Source organism: Petaurus breviceps, unplaced genomic scaffold, assembly GCF_028583685.1.
Source record: "Petaurus breviceps papuanus isolate PSGF00001 unplaced genomic scaffold, PetGlider_PUasm1.0 79, whole genome shotgun sequence".
Classification (NCBI taxonomy): domain Eukaryota; kingdom Metazoa; phylum Chordata; class Mammalia; order Diprotodontia; family Petauridae; genus Petaurus; species Petaurus breviceps.
Genome location: NW_027186523.1, coordinates 32,791,891 through 32,808,818, shown reverse-complemented (window position 1 = coordinate 32,808,818; position 16,928 = coordinate 32,791,891). Strand labels below are relative to the sequence as shown.

At 35.7% G+C, this 16,928-nt stretch overlaps 1 protein-coding gene across 2 annotated transcripts in view; it reads left to right on the top strand.

The window, feature by feature from the left end:
- LOC138175901 (reelin-like) overlaps positions 1–16,928 on the top strand; it is a 566,655-nt gene that overhangs the window by 218,303 nt on the left and 331,424 nt on the right. For both annotated transcript variants that reach the window (XM_069106558.1, XM_069106557.1), the window contains exon 5: positions 15,997–16,029. In XM_069106558.1, coding sequence (XP_068962659.1) covers positions 15,997–16,029 — 33 coding nt within the window. The remainder of the gene's footprint in view (positions 1–15,996; positions 16,030–16,928) is intronic.

Below are 16,928 nucleotides of genomic sequence, written 5' to 3'. Positions count from 1 at the left end.
TGGTGATACTTGAAATTGAAATTAGGGCCTTTAGCAAGCTACATATTATGTATTTCTTTTCTATTATCATTTACATATAACAAACATACTATATTTTTATATACTTAATTGAAAACTTTTTCATCCATCATCAGATAAGGAATTTGTTTTTTAAAATTTCATAGATTTCTAAGAAACTCAGACTATAGAAAAATTAAATATGCAGATCACAACACAAGAAAGAAATAATTTTTCTTAATGGAAAAGATGCAATATACTTCTGATGAAGTTATGTTGGAAATGAGAATTTTTCTTTTGTTTTTTTTTTTTTGGAGTGGGGAAGGCAAGGCAATTGGGGTTAAATTACTTGCTCAAGGTCACACGGCTAGTAAGTGTTAAGTGTCTGAGGCTGGATTTGAACTCCAGGGCTAGGGCTCTATTCACTGCACCACATAGCTGCCATGGAAATGAGAATTTTAACAAACATTTTTATCATAGCAAGACAGAGCTCACTTTTAATTTACCAATCATATTCCATCAAGGCTTTATAATTTGCTAAAATTTGATCATTATACATTTATTTTTTATTATAATTGCTAGCTTTGTTTCATTCATGCTATCTCAATTTTGTACTGGTAAATTTTATGGATAATAGTTACCTAATATCTATATAAATGTGATAATGCACCATGAGCCTGTAAAAGGTGTGCAATTGACAACCTTTATTATGAACATGGATACATCTTTAAAAGAAACATTGAATGACAGAGAAACTTTTAGGATGCACTTCAGTTTGGGGCTGTACAAAGCCACTTACTCCTAAAGCATTCCAACTGGACCATAATTATATGTGATTCTATTTCCAGTGGCCATCTAGAGGTTTGACTTATGATTTAGAATGACCAAAATATTTAAAATTTTGCTGATATGTGATATGCATAAGCGAATGCTTGAACTTATTCTGGTGACAAAGGGAAAGGAAAATATCATTAACTATTGAAAACCTTCTTGCTCATTATTCTCTCCTTATAGGAAACAAATTTGGATTAGGAAAGTACAATGAATAAATTCATATTACTTTAAATGGGATAAAGAAAGCAAAGATTGGATAGTGAAAGCAATAAATGCAAAAATAAATATTTTGTGTCAGAGCAGTAAAACCTGGTAGCTATCTCTAATGTCTTTACCATATTCTTATCCATATCCATGTATAACCATATATATATATATATGTGTGTGTGTGTGTGTGTGTGTGTGTGTGTGTACCTCTAGAATCTTATAATTCTAATATTGTTCATATTTCATGGGTATGTTTTTTAACAATACTCTTTTACTGTTTTCTTCTGTTTTTTGTAATAAAGCAATGTTATATTGCTTTTAAGATTGTTTCAAAATATTCTAACAGAATATAAAATTATCTTTGACATGTTAAAGATAATTTTCTAAATTATTAAAATCAGTGATATGTCAGCTTCAGAGACTATTAGGCATATGAAAAAGGTTTTATTCAGTTCTAATAATAATAATTTCACCTCCAAAAAGCCCTTTACTGTTTACAAAATGCTTTACTCAATAATTGTGAAAAAGTCAGTTCAAATAGTATTCTGATTTTATATAGATTAGTAAAGCATAGCTAATTGAAATAATTTGTCTAGGGTCCTACATCTAATTAAGCACAATAAGCCCTGGAATTGAAATCTAAGTATCTTTTTGCTCCAAGTCTAACTTTCCATGTTGACTATATAAACACCAATATTCCCATACTGATGAGTTACAAAGATCGTCACTGGAGATACAGAGTTAAATACAACCCAAACCCAGCTCACAAGGATTTTACTCCCTGAGAGAGAAAACTATATACAAAGAACTGTGGAAGTTCCAGGGAGAGGACCAGGCAAAATTCTTTTAAAAATTTTAGGAGGCAGAGCTTGTTTATAGTTTAATTTGAATGAAGGGTCAGGGGAAAATTCATGGAGAAAGGTTGTATTTGATTTGATTTGATCTTTAGTGGGAAAGGGGTGGAGACACTGGACTGCCTAAGACCAAATCAGACCAGATTGAAGACTGAGAATATCAAAGCTTCTGTGATAACTAGTACTGCTGAGGTTGGGCCTGAGTGAGTACTGCACATTCATCCTGGGGGAGATAGGTAGACCCAGTATGAAAGAAAGAGACATTTATCATTGTATATGTAACCCCAGTCTCAAAGGTCATTGGTATGGGATGCTTTCCTTATTGATGGAGATTAATACCCTGCCCTGAGTCTTTTCTTTCAGTTCCCTGAAGTGGGGTGGGCCTGGTCCATCTCTAGAGGCCAGATGTGCCCAAAAGAGACTTCACACTTGAAGCACTGACTTCCGTGGCTGCTGAAGAGATCTCTTCTCTGGGCTTTTGGCCCCCCCCCCCCCCCACTCAAAGCAAGACATTCATCTCCACCAGTAAGGAGAGAACCCTATACCAGTGGGCTTTGGGAATAGGATTACATATATTAGTGGATTTCTTCTTTAATGTCTCAATTTGGGATTCTGTTCTATTGTATAAGTAATGTTGAAATTGGGATTACTTTAAAATTAGCATGGCATAATTGATAGGTCACTGGACTTGAAGTCAGAAGGAAGTCAGTTCAAATCCTGCCTTGGACATTCACAAGTCTGTGACCCTGGACAAGTAACTCCTATGTGCTTCAGTTTCCTTATCTGTAAAATGGAAGAAGTATAGGCCTGATGGCCTCCAAGGTTCTCTTCTAGCTCAAAATGGGTCATTTATGATCTTTTGGGTCTGGGAGAAGGGAGAATCAGAAAAATCAATAAGGGAAAATATTTTGACCAGTGAGAAAAATTTCTCTCATTAAGATGTCCATTCTAGTATAGTTTACATTGTGATGATCTAATAAGCAAGATAACATGACAAACACATTATTATAAAGACAGTTTAGACCATAATTAACAGTTATACAGTACTCAGATTTGTGGTAGTGCCTGGTGGATATAATTCCAATTGTGCCCCAGCTGAGATGAAGAAATAATTTTCTATTAAAGGGAATAATACTTTCTTGAATTCAGGAATTCCATATAATAAGAATGTTCAGTGACATTTTAAGATAAACATGACTTTTTATGATAGTCCTAAGTAATTTTACTACATTATTCAATACATTTTAAATGGAGCAGTATAATCCTTTTAGGTTATAATATTTTGCTATGTTATAAGCCAGTGTCAGACTCAAATAAAAATGGGAGCCACTAAGTCATGAATAAGGGTCTTTATGAACCATACATCGACTTAGTTTTAATGTTACATTATCTATGCTTTATTTTGTTAAATATTTCCAAATTACATTTTAATCTGGTTCAGGCTGCTCTTGGGAATATTACAGGCTTTTATGCATCCCATCATGTCTTTGAAACCTCTGTTATTGACAGGGATAATTTGTATAAATATATTAATCAATGAAAATCATTTTCTTAATCATTTGCTATGTGCTGAGCACTTAATTAATCCCTGAGGATACAGACAGAAAAAGTAAAAGTCCTTGTTTTCAAGGGTCTTATCTTCTGATTAAGAAACTTTATCTCTAGGACAGAGATTAATGCCCAGAAGTTTCAAGGTTCAGAAGCAGGGTGGATGGCAAGGCCCCGGGGTGTTTAGGTTGCATCAACAAGTCAGATGACCTTGTCCAGGGGTCTGAAGAGATTAGGGTTGACAGTTTTAAGGCCTGAAAGACTTTAGGAAGCAGTTGCAAGACAGGTGATAAGACCTGATTATTCTTCATCTCACTGGAAGAAATAGAATTGGGGACTCCCTTCTCGTTCATGTCATGTGGTCAGTCACAGAGTCTGACTGGTCTGGGAAAAGGTGCAAGGTAGAAAGGGTCTTCTTCTTCTTCCCCTGCCCCCACTTCCCAGAGTAGCTGGTTTCCTCCACCTACTTAAGTCTCAGATGGACTGGACAAGAGAAATGTCAAGGAAAGAAGGGCCTCCAGAACTTGTGAGGATAGAAGACAGCTACTCATTTAAAAGTCTCACCTTTACAGAGAGGACAGGAAAAAGGAAATCAATTTTTTTTAATGTCAAGAGGCCAATTTGACAAAAAGAACTTGTAATCTTTTATCCCCTGGAGAAGAAGGTAGAGGGTAAATGACTTCTTTTTTTTTTTAAAGCAATCGGGGTTAAGGTTACATAGCCAGTTATTTCTGGGTGTGGTGCTAAGTATCTGAGCCCAGATTTGATCCCCAGGTCATCCCGACACTGGGACTGGTGCTCTTACTTGCTGAGCCACCTGGCCGCCCCTGTAAATGACTTCTTGTTGTTTGTTCTTCCTTCTTGAAGAGGACCAGAACATTAGGAAGATGATGCCATGACTTGCAAGTGAATTGTATTTAAGTGAGGGAGGGCTGTGCAAAGTTACCAACTTCACTTTCTTCTCTGGAGCTGTCTGGGTCCAGTGACCAGACAGAGATCAGGACAAGTAGAGATGGCCCTGCAAATGACTTAGAAAAGAAAGGATAACCCTGGTAAACGTAATTATAAATATGTGATGTGTCTATACAGAAGTTATTTACATTTGAAAAACTGGTTCTCATTTAGGAGAGAGGTTACAGGAGACTAAGACTATAACTGTTTGCCAAAAGTGGAAAACACTATTTCCTTATATTGGTTGCAAGCTGCAAAATGTCTTTTAGGCAAAGAGAATAGCAAATACTGAAAAAACTTAAAGCAACTTGGAGTTGTTTGTTTGGGTGTTTGGGTAAGTTCTAACAACTCCTCCGAGTGTTTTTATAAGAGAGGTAAGCCTCACGAATTGTACTTTTCCAAAGCTAAGAAATAATTATGATTCATATTCATAGGGAGATGTAAAGGACAACTCTCTGAGCTAGGTAGTGTATGTATCCTCATTTCATAATTCAGCAAACTGATGCTCAGAGATTTCATCTCATGTATTTAAGTGTGAGTTTGGATTTAAACCTAGGTCTCTGGACTTATCTTTCCATTATACCACACTGATCTAAAAAGGTCTAAAATCAGTAGCTTTAGTTGGAATTCTGGATCTACAAGTAAATGGTTATATATAAGTAATAGATATATTCATGTTCTCACGGAAAAAAAAGGAAGAGGGGTGGTTAGGTAGTGCAGTGAATAGAGCACTGAACCTGGAGTCAGGAGGACCTGAGTTCAAATCCGACCTCAGACACTTAAAACTTACTAGCCATGTGACCTTGGGCAAGTCACTTAACCCCAATTGCCCTGCCCTCCCCCCCCAAAAAAAAAGCAAAAAAATTTTTAATTAAAAAAGGAAGAAATGAACATTAAAAATTTCAGTAATTGTGAAGGCAGAAAAGGTGAGGTGTTGTGACATGTCCTTTATCAATAGACTTTTTGTGAAATATTCAAGACAAAGAGTACTATACTGCCTGTTCACAAGTAAATGGTTTAGAACAGATCTTTTAACCTCTGGTTAACAGCAAAATAAACAGATCTCTCTCTAGCAGAGTGGGGCTTCCAAAGAGAATGTGTTTTAGACAGTGTTTATATCAAAGTACCAGAGGTTTACAGCTTGTACAACATCACCCAGAAAGATGATGGTCTAAAAGTTTTCCATCGTAAATATTTCTGTGTATACATATTAAATATCTATAATTATAGAAGCCCCAGACTCCTGCTTTTTCTGGTTCCCAGTCCAGTTTTCTAGGAACAATCCCTATGACATGCTTCCACTTGAAAATAAATATGTAAGTAATAGATATATTCATGTTCTCATGGAAAAAGGGAAATAAATGAACATTAAAAAATTGTGAAGGCAGAAAAGGTGAGGTGTTGTGACATTCTTTATCAATAGAATTTTTGTGAAATAGTTAAGACAAAAGGTACTATACTGAGTCAGATTAGAATGAGAAATTCAAAGGGACTTGAAGGAAATATACCATATTTAGAAAATGATTGCACTATTTATAATAGATGATGGGGAAAAAAAGCACAGTCCTATGACTCGGAACCAAATAAAGCCAGTGTCCTTAAAAATGTGTTTGCAGTAAAAACTGTGCTGTTAAAAATGTTTATAATAAGACATATGTTGAGATAGACTAATGATGTTACAGTTACTCACTATTTTTCTATGATGATAGAATCATAAAATTTTAAATCCTAAAGGTACCTCAGAGAACTCTTGCCCAATGTGCTCATTTTCCAGATGAGGAAACTGAAAGTTGAAGAGTGACTTGTCTGTTAGTAAGACAATCCTAGTTTTCTAAATCCTACCTAGTTCAAGGAAGATAATGAATGGCATGTATATACGTAGCTTTTAGTATGTGAGCTTCTTGGCACATATCACAGCCACATATATAGATGGCTTCACAAGGCCAGATGGTGGGCACCATAGCCTGACAACCATAGTGTCCTGCAGAGCCCTCAAGGGCTGCTTATCATTTGCAAATGGGTCTAGAATCCTGTTGTTGGGTGAGTGAAGATGGGTTGAAAGAGAAGTAAGAGTGGTAGCCAAATCATTTCTAGAAAATGCTGACTTCTACCTGTAAGCTACACTAAACTCCTTGGCTTTGCCCCAAGTCCCCATCACAATAATGAGCAAAAGGCTTGAGGATTGTAGACTGTGCATGCCAGCTAAAGTTCTCTGGATCATCGTGATATATAATGTATGAACCTCACTGACATCTAACTTTTTGGATTTTGTTGTCATTTGAACAGGGAAAGCTAAAGTTTACGCTCATAGTAACTATGAGAAAAGTTCTTGATAGGCAAATTGACACCGTGAACAAGCTGGGGTTGAGAAGCTTTTAAACTTTGTAATTCGAAAAGACTAAAAGCACCATTTACACAATGTGAGTTAAATATAATTACTCTTTGCCAAACAAATTTGGTATAACTTTTATTTGGAATGATTTGGTTAGCCAGTAACTTCTGTGACTTCATTTCCTTGAACGTTCTTAGGGCAACTCGTACTTTTTCCAAAATAAAATTCATCTTCCTTCAGTTCATCAGAAATGGATTTTACTGTGCCTACTTTAGTTGTTAAATTCATACACTATAGTAACTCAATATCCCATGAAATTTTTTAAATGAATAAAGCTAAGGAAAGAGGTGTTTTCCCTAATTTTTCAAAGTTTTCTACTTCAAAAAAAGAAGGTAGTGAATCAGGAGAATTCAGTTCAATTCAGCAAACACTTTTACAGCATGGATTCTCTGGGGATTCAGGAAGGAACAAAGAAAGGAAAGGGAATAAATATTTATTGAGCACCTACTATTAAATACCAGGTACTGTGCTAAGCACTTTATAGGATATCGGTCTAATAACCATGGAAGGTATTATTATTATTCCCATTGTACAGTTGGGGAAACTGAAGCAAACAGGGGTTAAGTGACTTGTCCAAGGTCACACATTTAACGAGTGTCTGAGTCTGAATTTGAACTCAGGTCTTCCCTCCCTGGGCTTCCTAATTCCACTGCACCACCTAGTCAAACTTGGAGTTACAAACTTAGAATCACACAAACTCTTCTATTCAGAGTGCTTACTATCTAATAAAGAAGATAAGAGCTGTACACAAATAGGGGTGATTTAGTGCAGAAAATTGTTATTGCAGCGGGTTTGTAAAAATAAAGGTTTTCATAAGACAGACAATAATGTGGTGAATGAGTGTGCATTTTAATTCAGTCCAACAAATTCATCTCAACATTTGTTAAGTATCCTATGCCTTGGACATTAAGGTTAAAAAGACAAAAATAAAACTGTCCTCAAAAAGCTTATATAATTCATACAAGGAAAGGCATAACATTAAAGTTGAGATGCCAGGGAGATGAAGAAGGGAGCATTGGAGGAGAAATTCAAGGCAAAGGATATATTGGTGTTTTCAGCAACAGATAGGCAAAGATACAACCTGGTCTTTGAGAGGATGGGATATATACATGATTCAGCCAGTGAAGAGGTCCCAGCAGGCCTTGGATTAGATCATCTTCAGACTTTGCCAAAAGGAGGAAGGGAATCTGTGATTGTTTCAGAGGTTCCCCTTGATTTGATCAAGAATGCCTGGGTCCAGTCTCACACAGTAGGGTCACTTCATCATGATGCAGAAGATTAGTGACTTTTATTTGGAGGGATGGGGTGAGAATCTTTCTTGGGAACACTGATTGATTTCCCACTCCTGGTATCATAGGGAAAGAGATGCCACTTGGCAATATTACCTCTAGTATGAGGAATTTTTAGCATGGAAAGTTCCAGGCATAAAAGATTTCAGAAATGGATGGGGTAAGAAATATCTAAAGCAGAAATATCCTGTCACCCCATTGCGTGCTACCCACCTCCCAGATAAAAGCTGGGTCCAGAAAACCAGAAAAGTTTTCCATAGTATCACAAATGTGTGAAATGCAAAAGGGAGGTGGGACAGCACTAATGAAAATTGTGAGAAAGCAGAGGTCACATTGAACAGGGAAAATACAGAATCCTTCAAAGAAAAGGAGATGGGCATCCACATGGATTTTAGTAAATAGAGATATAGAAAGGCATGGATGCAGAAGAAGATGCTATGAGAATGGATGATAGAGAATAACCCAGTTTGGCATACTATATAGTAAGTGAAAGGATTCATTCAAATGGACATATGTGACCAAAAACTAAGATCTAGCAATAACTAATGTGGAAGATGCTATTATTGTCTCCTAGCAAAGTAGGCACTTCTCTGAATGTTCCCAGTGGACCAAAGATGGCACTTGGGTCAGTGTTATTTTTCCTGAAGTGATTTAGCATATAATTAGACAATCTTCAGTTCCAAAGACTATATACATTTTACTTTGACAGTTTTATGTAGTCTAACAGTCAAAACCCTGAGATGTATATGTGAGAAAAGTTTAATGTTGATTTCTTTGAAATACTAAGATGATCTCCACCTGAGTTATTACGATATTTGCTTTATTTTCCCATATTCTGAAGGATTAAATATAAATTCATTTCTATGCAGTTACATGAGGGCAGCGGAAATGTTATAAAGACATAAACATCGTAGCTTTGTTCTGGTTTGTAAAAACAAATTTTCTTGAAAATATGAGGGAGAACAATTTATTTCAATATAATTGAATATTTGCATATTGATTGGCCAAAATCATGTTAGCTAATATTCATCATTATTAACAACATTTACTGTATGTTCTTCCTGCCCCTAGACTAGATCTTTAAAAATCTTGGGGTTAGTGAAAGTCTTAGATGGTCCATCTGTAGTCTCATTCTCATTGAATGACCAGCCAACCTTCTTTTCTGGTCATATGTGTCCTTGACAATACTCTTTATGCCACTTCTCACTTAAAAGTCATCAATGGTAACATGCTAAAGTCTACTTAGGTTCACCATGTACCTTTCCATTGCCTTTTGTTTTATTTGTAAACATTTATCCTCCTGTGCAATCATGGAGTATCACCTGGAAATACTGGTATTAAAGCCTAGGCTTTTGAGGAAGTGAACAGTTTAGGATCACTGAAATCATTTGGTCAATGCCCAGAGGGACCCAGCTCTGTCTCTTCCTTTTACTCAGTTCTGGGCCCAGTTCACAAGACTTTGGCCTTTTTCATTTCTTGGTCCTGATCTAAGTAGGCTGATCCTAAGTCTGCCTTTCTGCACGCTATGGCAGGAGGACTTTAAGAATGCTCAAATTAAGTTAATATTTGTGAACTAAGAACTATATAACACTTACCTTCCTCTGCTTCTTTTTCAACACTTCACTGTCTCTGTGAAAGTCAAAGGGACCCACACACCTGAGAGCCTTTTTGTGCTCTTTATCCCTTTCATAAGTTTCTGTGTTTCCCCAGCCCCCAGTTTTTCACCAGGCAGCTGCCCTTCTTGTCATGAGCCCAACCCCATTTATTCAGACTGGTCCTTGAACAACACGTAAATGTTCAGTTTTTGAGGCCATCTTTACAACCTTTCCCCTCCTCCCCCTCCCCCTCCCGCTTTAGATTTGTTCTACATTGGCAAAGCCTTTGAGAACACTTAATCTTCTTCATACCATAATTAGTCAAAGGAGTGAGACTTTGGGAGTAAGACTTAGTTCTAGGTGTGGATCATAGTGGGGCAGGGAGAAATCAGAATGAAAATAAGGGGGAGGAAATGAAAGAAGAGCCAGAGTTGATTACTAGGAAAGAAAAGGGAGGAGGTAAATACTGGAGATGCTAAATTCCTCGAGGGCAAGTGGTTTACTCATAGAAGGCTTCCATTAAATGTTAGTGAATTAAATTCAAATTTATCTTGCAGCTTTCTATCAAGTGTAGTCAGGCTGCAAATTTTGCCACACTTTACCCAGCTTGGGTTTCTGGTCTGGCTTTCAGGAGTATGGTTGGAAGGTCAAGGGTAGATGACACCCTATCCCATAAGGAGAGCCTCTTTTCACCCCAGGGGCAGCCAACCCAATCACCAGCAGGGCGCGTGTTTATCTGAACGGCTTTCCCTCACTTCTCTGACAGTTACTTGCTGGCCATATGTTGCATGGGCTCCGGACTGTGCTACAGCTGCTGCCCCTCCTCCCTTGCTCCTGCCCTCAGCACCAGGTCCTGTCTTCTTAAAACTCCCAAAGGTCCAGGCAGCATCTTAGAAGGAAGAATCAGTGCTTCACTGCACACTGATCATACATTCTAAAGATTTATTTTGCTTTTACTTTAATTCCACCCGTTTTGAACTATGAGAGATGATCATTACATTAAGTGACAAAAATCAAGGGTGGCAAAAGAACTCATCCCAACCTTAATCCATGGCCCTGTCTATAATTTAACTTGTTTTAAAAATTAAGCAATCTTTCATACTAATCGTAAGTATATTCTTGAACACATCGAAAACTATTTCTACTCTAAATTTATAACATTTTGGAGGCTTAATTATCATACTTGAAGGTCAAACTGTGCTGTATTGCAATAAAATACAAAAAAGTAATAAAGGAATTATTCCTGGGGAGATGAAAGTCTAGGTTCATAGCTCATTAAATGGTAACTTCACAGAGCGTGTCTAATTTGTCATATTTAGCTCGGGAAGTTTAATACATTTGAATTACAAATTAGGCGAAGGGATACCTGAGGCAAAAATACCTTGGGTCTTTGAATACTATAGAAATTTGGAAGCTATAGCTCCTTTAGTATGATACCTTTATTTGTAAAATTTGCCTGTTATTAGACGTTATACTTGACAACTCTATGGCTGATCCTAGGAAACTAGCAGTATTAACACAAAGCTGGTTAACTACTTCCTATTTGATCTAAGAATCAATTAGTTGTTTTAACTCCCCTCTTCTTGTTGGGTTTTTTTTTTGGTAGAGTTTAGCCAAGACCTAGATCATTTTTATTGATGACCAGTTTGCTGGAATTTAGCAATATTATTATAAAGTACATATCTATATAAAGGAAAGTTTTCTTTATGATAAGTCAATTCATAGAAAAACTCATTTATAGTCTTTCATATGACTAGGAATGATTCTGGTTTTTAATGATCTTTAGACAGGTTGCCATAGTTCCTTTGAGGTACCTGTATGCTACCTTCTGAGAAGGGAGACACACACACATACACACATATGCACTAATATACATATGAATATACAAACATTTATTTTTAATTTTTTTTATTAAAACTTAAATGCATAATAAAAGAAGAAACTTTGTAAACTTATATATAAGTTTAAATACTTAAACATAAACTAAGAAACAAACGAATATAAAATAAGAAAATTTTTTTAAAATTTCATGTGCACAGCAGAATGTAAGAGAGGATTCAAAATATATAGCAATAAATTTCCATTTCAGGAAAGCCTATGTATTAAATACTACACTTTGTGTTGAGAGCTGTCCATCTTTTCTTTGCTTCCTTGTAGGTTTTCTTTTGTATACATTTAGATCAATTAAGCTTTGTTCCACTTGAAAATAGGAAGAATTTCATCCATATGATTTACTTTAAAAATTGTATATGATTTAACCCCTCAGGGGAAAAAAGGTGTAAAACAATATACTATTCTACATACTAGTATTTGCTCAGTTCCCCAGGGGATTAACTAGTGAAAGCTACAAAAAAACAAAATTGTAACCTCTAGTATCCAAATGAAATAATAGAAGCAAACCACTGTGGAATCGCAAGCTTTTTTATACTTTTCTTCCCCTGTCTTCTTAACAAGCTACCATTTTTCCACCCCATGATTTAAATAGAGTCTAACAGATAATTGATTTACATTTTGAGATCCAGGAGAAAAGGAATTCTTCCACAAATACAGGCTGTCATTACAAAAACAAAAATAGCTAATTTGGTTATTTGAAAGCATTCTGAATCATTCTAAACTCAAATCAAAGTCAACTGCAAGTCCTGTCATCATTTCCCTGATGCCATGGTCCTGCACAAAAATGAAGGAGAAACACACCAGCAACAAGTATAGATCTTAAATGTCATTAAGTACAACCTCTTCATTATACAGATAAGGAAAGTGAGGCTCAGAGAGGGGAAATAACTTGCCCAGGGTCACAGATGTTGTAAATAACAGAACTAGGATTTTAACCTGAATCCTCTTGTATCCAACTCTATTGCCTTTTCAAGTGTACCAGAATGCTTCCACTTCCTGCTATTCTCACTGCAATGAGGGTTAGATTAAGTCACACATAGTGGAATAGGAATAGAAGGTATTTTTATATATAGTGTTTGTAGCATCATTTTATAGAATACTATAAAATGGTATGCTTTTAAGAGCTATTTAATAAATAGAGACTTTCCTTATGTTTTTTTTTTATTGAGAACTGATGTATTTTAAAATTTTAATATTATATTAATTGTTTTGCTTTATTTACACCTGTCAATGATTAATAATTCTCACATTCTTTTGACCTTACATTTAAAGTAATGACAATGAACCCTTTTTTAAAGAGATCAGAAAAAGACACATCCTGTTCTGGAAAACTTTGATTTTGAAATCACATTCCCTCATTCATCTTATTTACTCTAGATCTTTTGAACATAAACCATTTGTGTTTGGTCTTTTCATATCTGCTTCATTTAATAATCCATGCCTTTATTCTTTCCCTACTAAATTACCTTTTGAACCTTTTTAAAAAAAATCGATGACAGGTTGTTGTTTTTTTTTTTAAAGAGGAGGATATCTTGTGATGGTTTATAAATCCTTTTAAGAATAGTACAGCTGTATGAAGAATAAGTATTGTTGCCACATACTTTTCAAAACAAATTTTAAAATCCGTTCTAAAACCAAGGATTGATTGTTTCATGTAGTCTCCAACTGCATTGCGCTTTTTAAAAAATCCTTTTTACTTTGTGTTTAATAGGAAAATATAAGCCTGATCTTTGAGTCATTGCATAGTCTATCAACAATTCAATAATGCAAAAATATTTGTGTCTAGCTAAGACTTGAATCAAGCTTAGTTCCACCTGAAATGTGTATCTCTGACTCCTGGAGTCCCTCCCTCTGTTCAGGTTCACATCACTACCTACTACATGAGGCCCTTTCCTGATCCCTCCATTTATTGCCCCCTCCCAAATACTTTGTATTCATTTTGCATAATTTTGTATTTTCTTATCTGAGTACATGTTGCTTCTCCTTAGTAGACCACACATTTCTGGAGGGCAAGAATAATGGGTTGTTTTTTTCTTCTGAGCTTCTCTAGTACAGTATCTGATGCTTGTGACTACCATCTTTAGGGTCACCAGTGTTTTGTTGCTAATCCCAAAAGTCTCTTTTCTGACCTCATCCACCTTGACTTCGCTGCAACTTTAGCCATAGCTGGCCAGCCCTTCCTTTTGGTTATTGTATCCTCACTGCATTTTCATGGCACTACTCTGTTGTGATCCTCTACATGTGCTCAGAATCCTGGGCCCTTTGTTCTCCTTCTAATTTTTCTCCCTTTGTGATCTAATAAATTCCTATAAATTCAATCTCAAACCCATGTCCACACAGACAGCTCTCATCTCTCCTCACCTGTAGTAGTTCATCTCCAGTAGCATATTAGATATCTCTACCTCAATGTCTCATAGACATTTCAAGCTCAACATTTATAAAACAGAATTCATTATCTTTTCTTTCCTCCAAACCTAACCTTCTTCCTTACTTCCCTATTTTTATATAGAGCAGCAACATCCTCCCATTTACCCAGCATTTATTACATGCCTATTGTGTTCCTGGGACAATGCTAGGCCCTGTGGAAATACAAAGACAATAACGAAACAGTCTCTGCCTTCACAAAGCTATATTCTTTTAGGGAAGTGATAAAAAAGTTACCCACCTCATAACAGAGATTTGATGGATTCAGCGTATAGTTGGAGATGTGTATTTTTTTAATGTGGGCAATGCAAAAATTAATTTTCCCTGACTATACTATTTCTCTAAGTATTTTGTTTTCTGTTTTGTGTGGAAAGGAGATAGTGTGGAGAAAATAGATTTTTATTATTAAAATTGTTAAAAAATATTCTATTGAGGAAAGTTTGTACATAATATAAATACATGTAGCATATATACAAGATAATTTGAGAGGGGCACTAGCAGCTAGTGAGATCAAAAAGACTTCATAGAGAAAGTGGTTCTTTTAAAACTATTTATTTATTTTTAGTTTTCAACATTCACTTTTGCAAAATTTTGAGTTCTAAATATTTCCCCTTCCACTCCTCCCCAAGACAGCATCCAATCTGATACAGGCTAGACATATACAATCATATTAAATATATTTCCAGATTAGTCATGTTGTAAAGAGGAATCAGAACCAAAAGAGAAAACCACAAGAAAGAATAAAACAACAAAAAGAAAAAATAGTATGCTTAGATCTGCATTCAGATGCCACAGTTCTTTCTATGGATGTGGATAGCAGTTTCTTTAATGAGTCATATGGAATTGTCTTAGATCATTGTATTGCTGAGAAGAGCTAAGTGTATCAAAACAGGTCATTGCAATGTTGCTGGTTCTTGAGATGGATTTAGAGGAAAATGGGATTCTAAGAGGTAGAAGTAAAAGGGAATGAATTATAGCCATAAAGGAAAGACAGTGCAAAGATTGTAAATTACAGAATAGGTGCTAACCTGCACTGATGAAGGTCTTTGCTTGTCAAGAATTCTCTGCTTCAAATCACAATCCTATGCCCCTCCCTTCCCCCAATTTTGTATTTACTTATCTATAGCCATGTCATATGCTTCCAGTAGAATGGAAACTTCATGGAGTAGAGTATCTTTTGTATTTCTATGCATGGTACATAGAATTCTATTAATAAATGCTTGTTGATAGAGATTGGAAAGGAATGAACAGATACTAAGGTACAGAGGGAATTTCAAAGAGGGAAAGACCAATGTGAAAAGCATCCTAGAAATTAGAGCTGCAAAGTGGCTAACTAATGTCTGAATCACCACAATCATAAAATCATCAAAATCATCGAAAACAAAAGAAATGTAGTAATGATGTTGTAAATGTTTTGTTTACTTACCTATACTCATAAACATAGAGATGAGTAACTGTTTCTATGAGATACTTGCCACCAGTCTTTCAGTATTTTATTTCATTCATTTTAATTTCTCAATTCTTTGTAGTTTCATCCTCCTGGGTAGCTATTAATAATTTATTTCACTATTTACCCTATAAATATAGAAGAACCCAGTTATAGCACCTGTCCTGAAGGATAAGACTAACAAATGTGTAACATGTTAATTCAGGATTTTAATGTATTATATAATATTATATATTGATATATTTAATATCTAAAGCTTGTATACCAGAAGATTTTATCTGACCAAATATGGATTTGTTATGATGAACCATTTTATATCAAACATCTGTGTTATTTTGACCATATGCCATTACTTTTAGATAAAATGAATAAAATGAAAAAATCATATCTGCATACATTTTAGGTGCTTTATCTCTTTCACTTAAATTTACTTTAAAAGTTCTAGAGAATTTTTAGTAACAACCAAACTAGATTGTTTAGTTATCTTTATGCTTAAATATGAAATTAAGCTTTTCTTTGGCTAATCATCTTTAACTGTTTTTTCCCTTCCCTTTTCTTGTTTCAGCTCCAACAGAGGCCACTCTGCATCCACATCTTGGTAAGTATTTAAGACTATTTATTGACTTCTTTATGTATTTTGTTCTGCAAGGTCCATCACTAACTTCTGGCATTCTTTCTACACTGCCTTTGTCTTCTCCAAGTTCCTGTAGCACTCTACCTGTCTTATACAGCCCCATAGTTGACTGTGTATTGTCTTACCTTGTTCTCCAGTTGTTCTATGTGTGGTAAGTCTTGCCTCCTGACTAGATGGCCTGTCCCAACTAGAAAGAAACAGTGTGACACTTGATTGTCTCTTAATTCTTTACTCAAATAGAGTTCCTGCCCAGGTTAGAGAACCTACTGTTAGCTGGCAGTCCTGGATAAAGCTGGTGTTTACCCAGTCTCAGAAATCTTTAGAAACCTTTGAAGTAAGAAACCTCTTCTTAACAGCCCTGGAGATTTATGATGCATGAATTTGGAGGCAAGCAGTTAGATGGTGCCTTGGATAAAGCTCCATACCTGGAGTCAGGAAGACCCCAGTTCAAATGTGACCTCAGATACTTATCTGCTGTGTGACCCTGGGCTGTGTAACCTTGTTTGCCTCAGCTTTCTCATTTGTAAAATAAGTTGGAGAAGGAAATGGAAAACCATTCCAGTATATTTGCGAAGAAAACCCCAAATGGGGTCACGAAGAGTTGAACATAATTGAAATGACTGAACAACAAGAAATTCACATCAGGTATGCCCTGGAATAGAGGATCAAAATGGACAACTTTCACCAGTGCCACCCCAGGGTCTAAACATGAAATTAAACAGGCTCTCCATGGTGCAGAGATATATTCAAATAAGAAATAAATGCTTAACAGAAGAATTAATATGGCTATTTCTTTGAAAGAGAAGGTGAAACAATTGTAAGATGCTCTTAGAGGTACTTTGTTAAACAATGAAATTATCTCA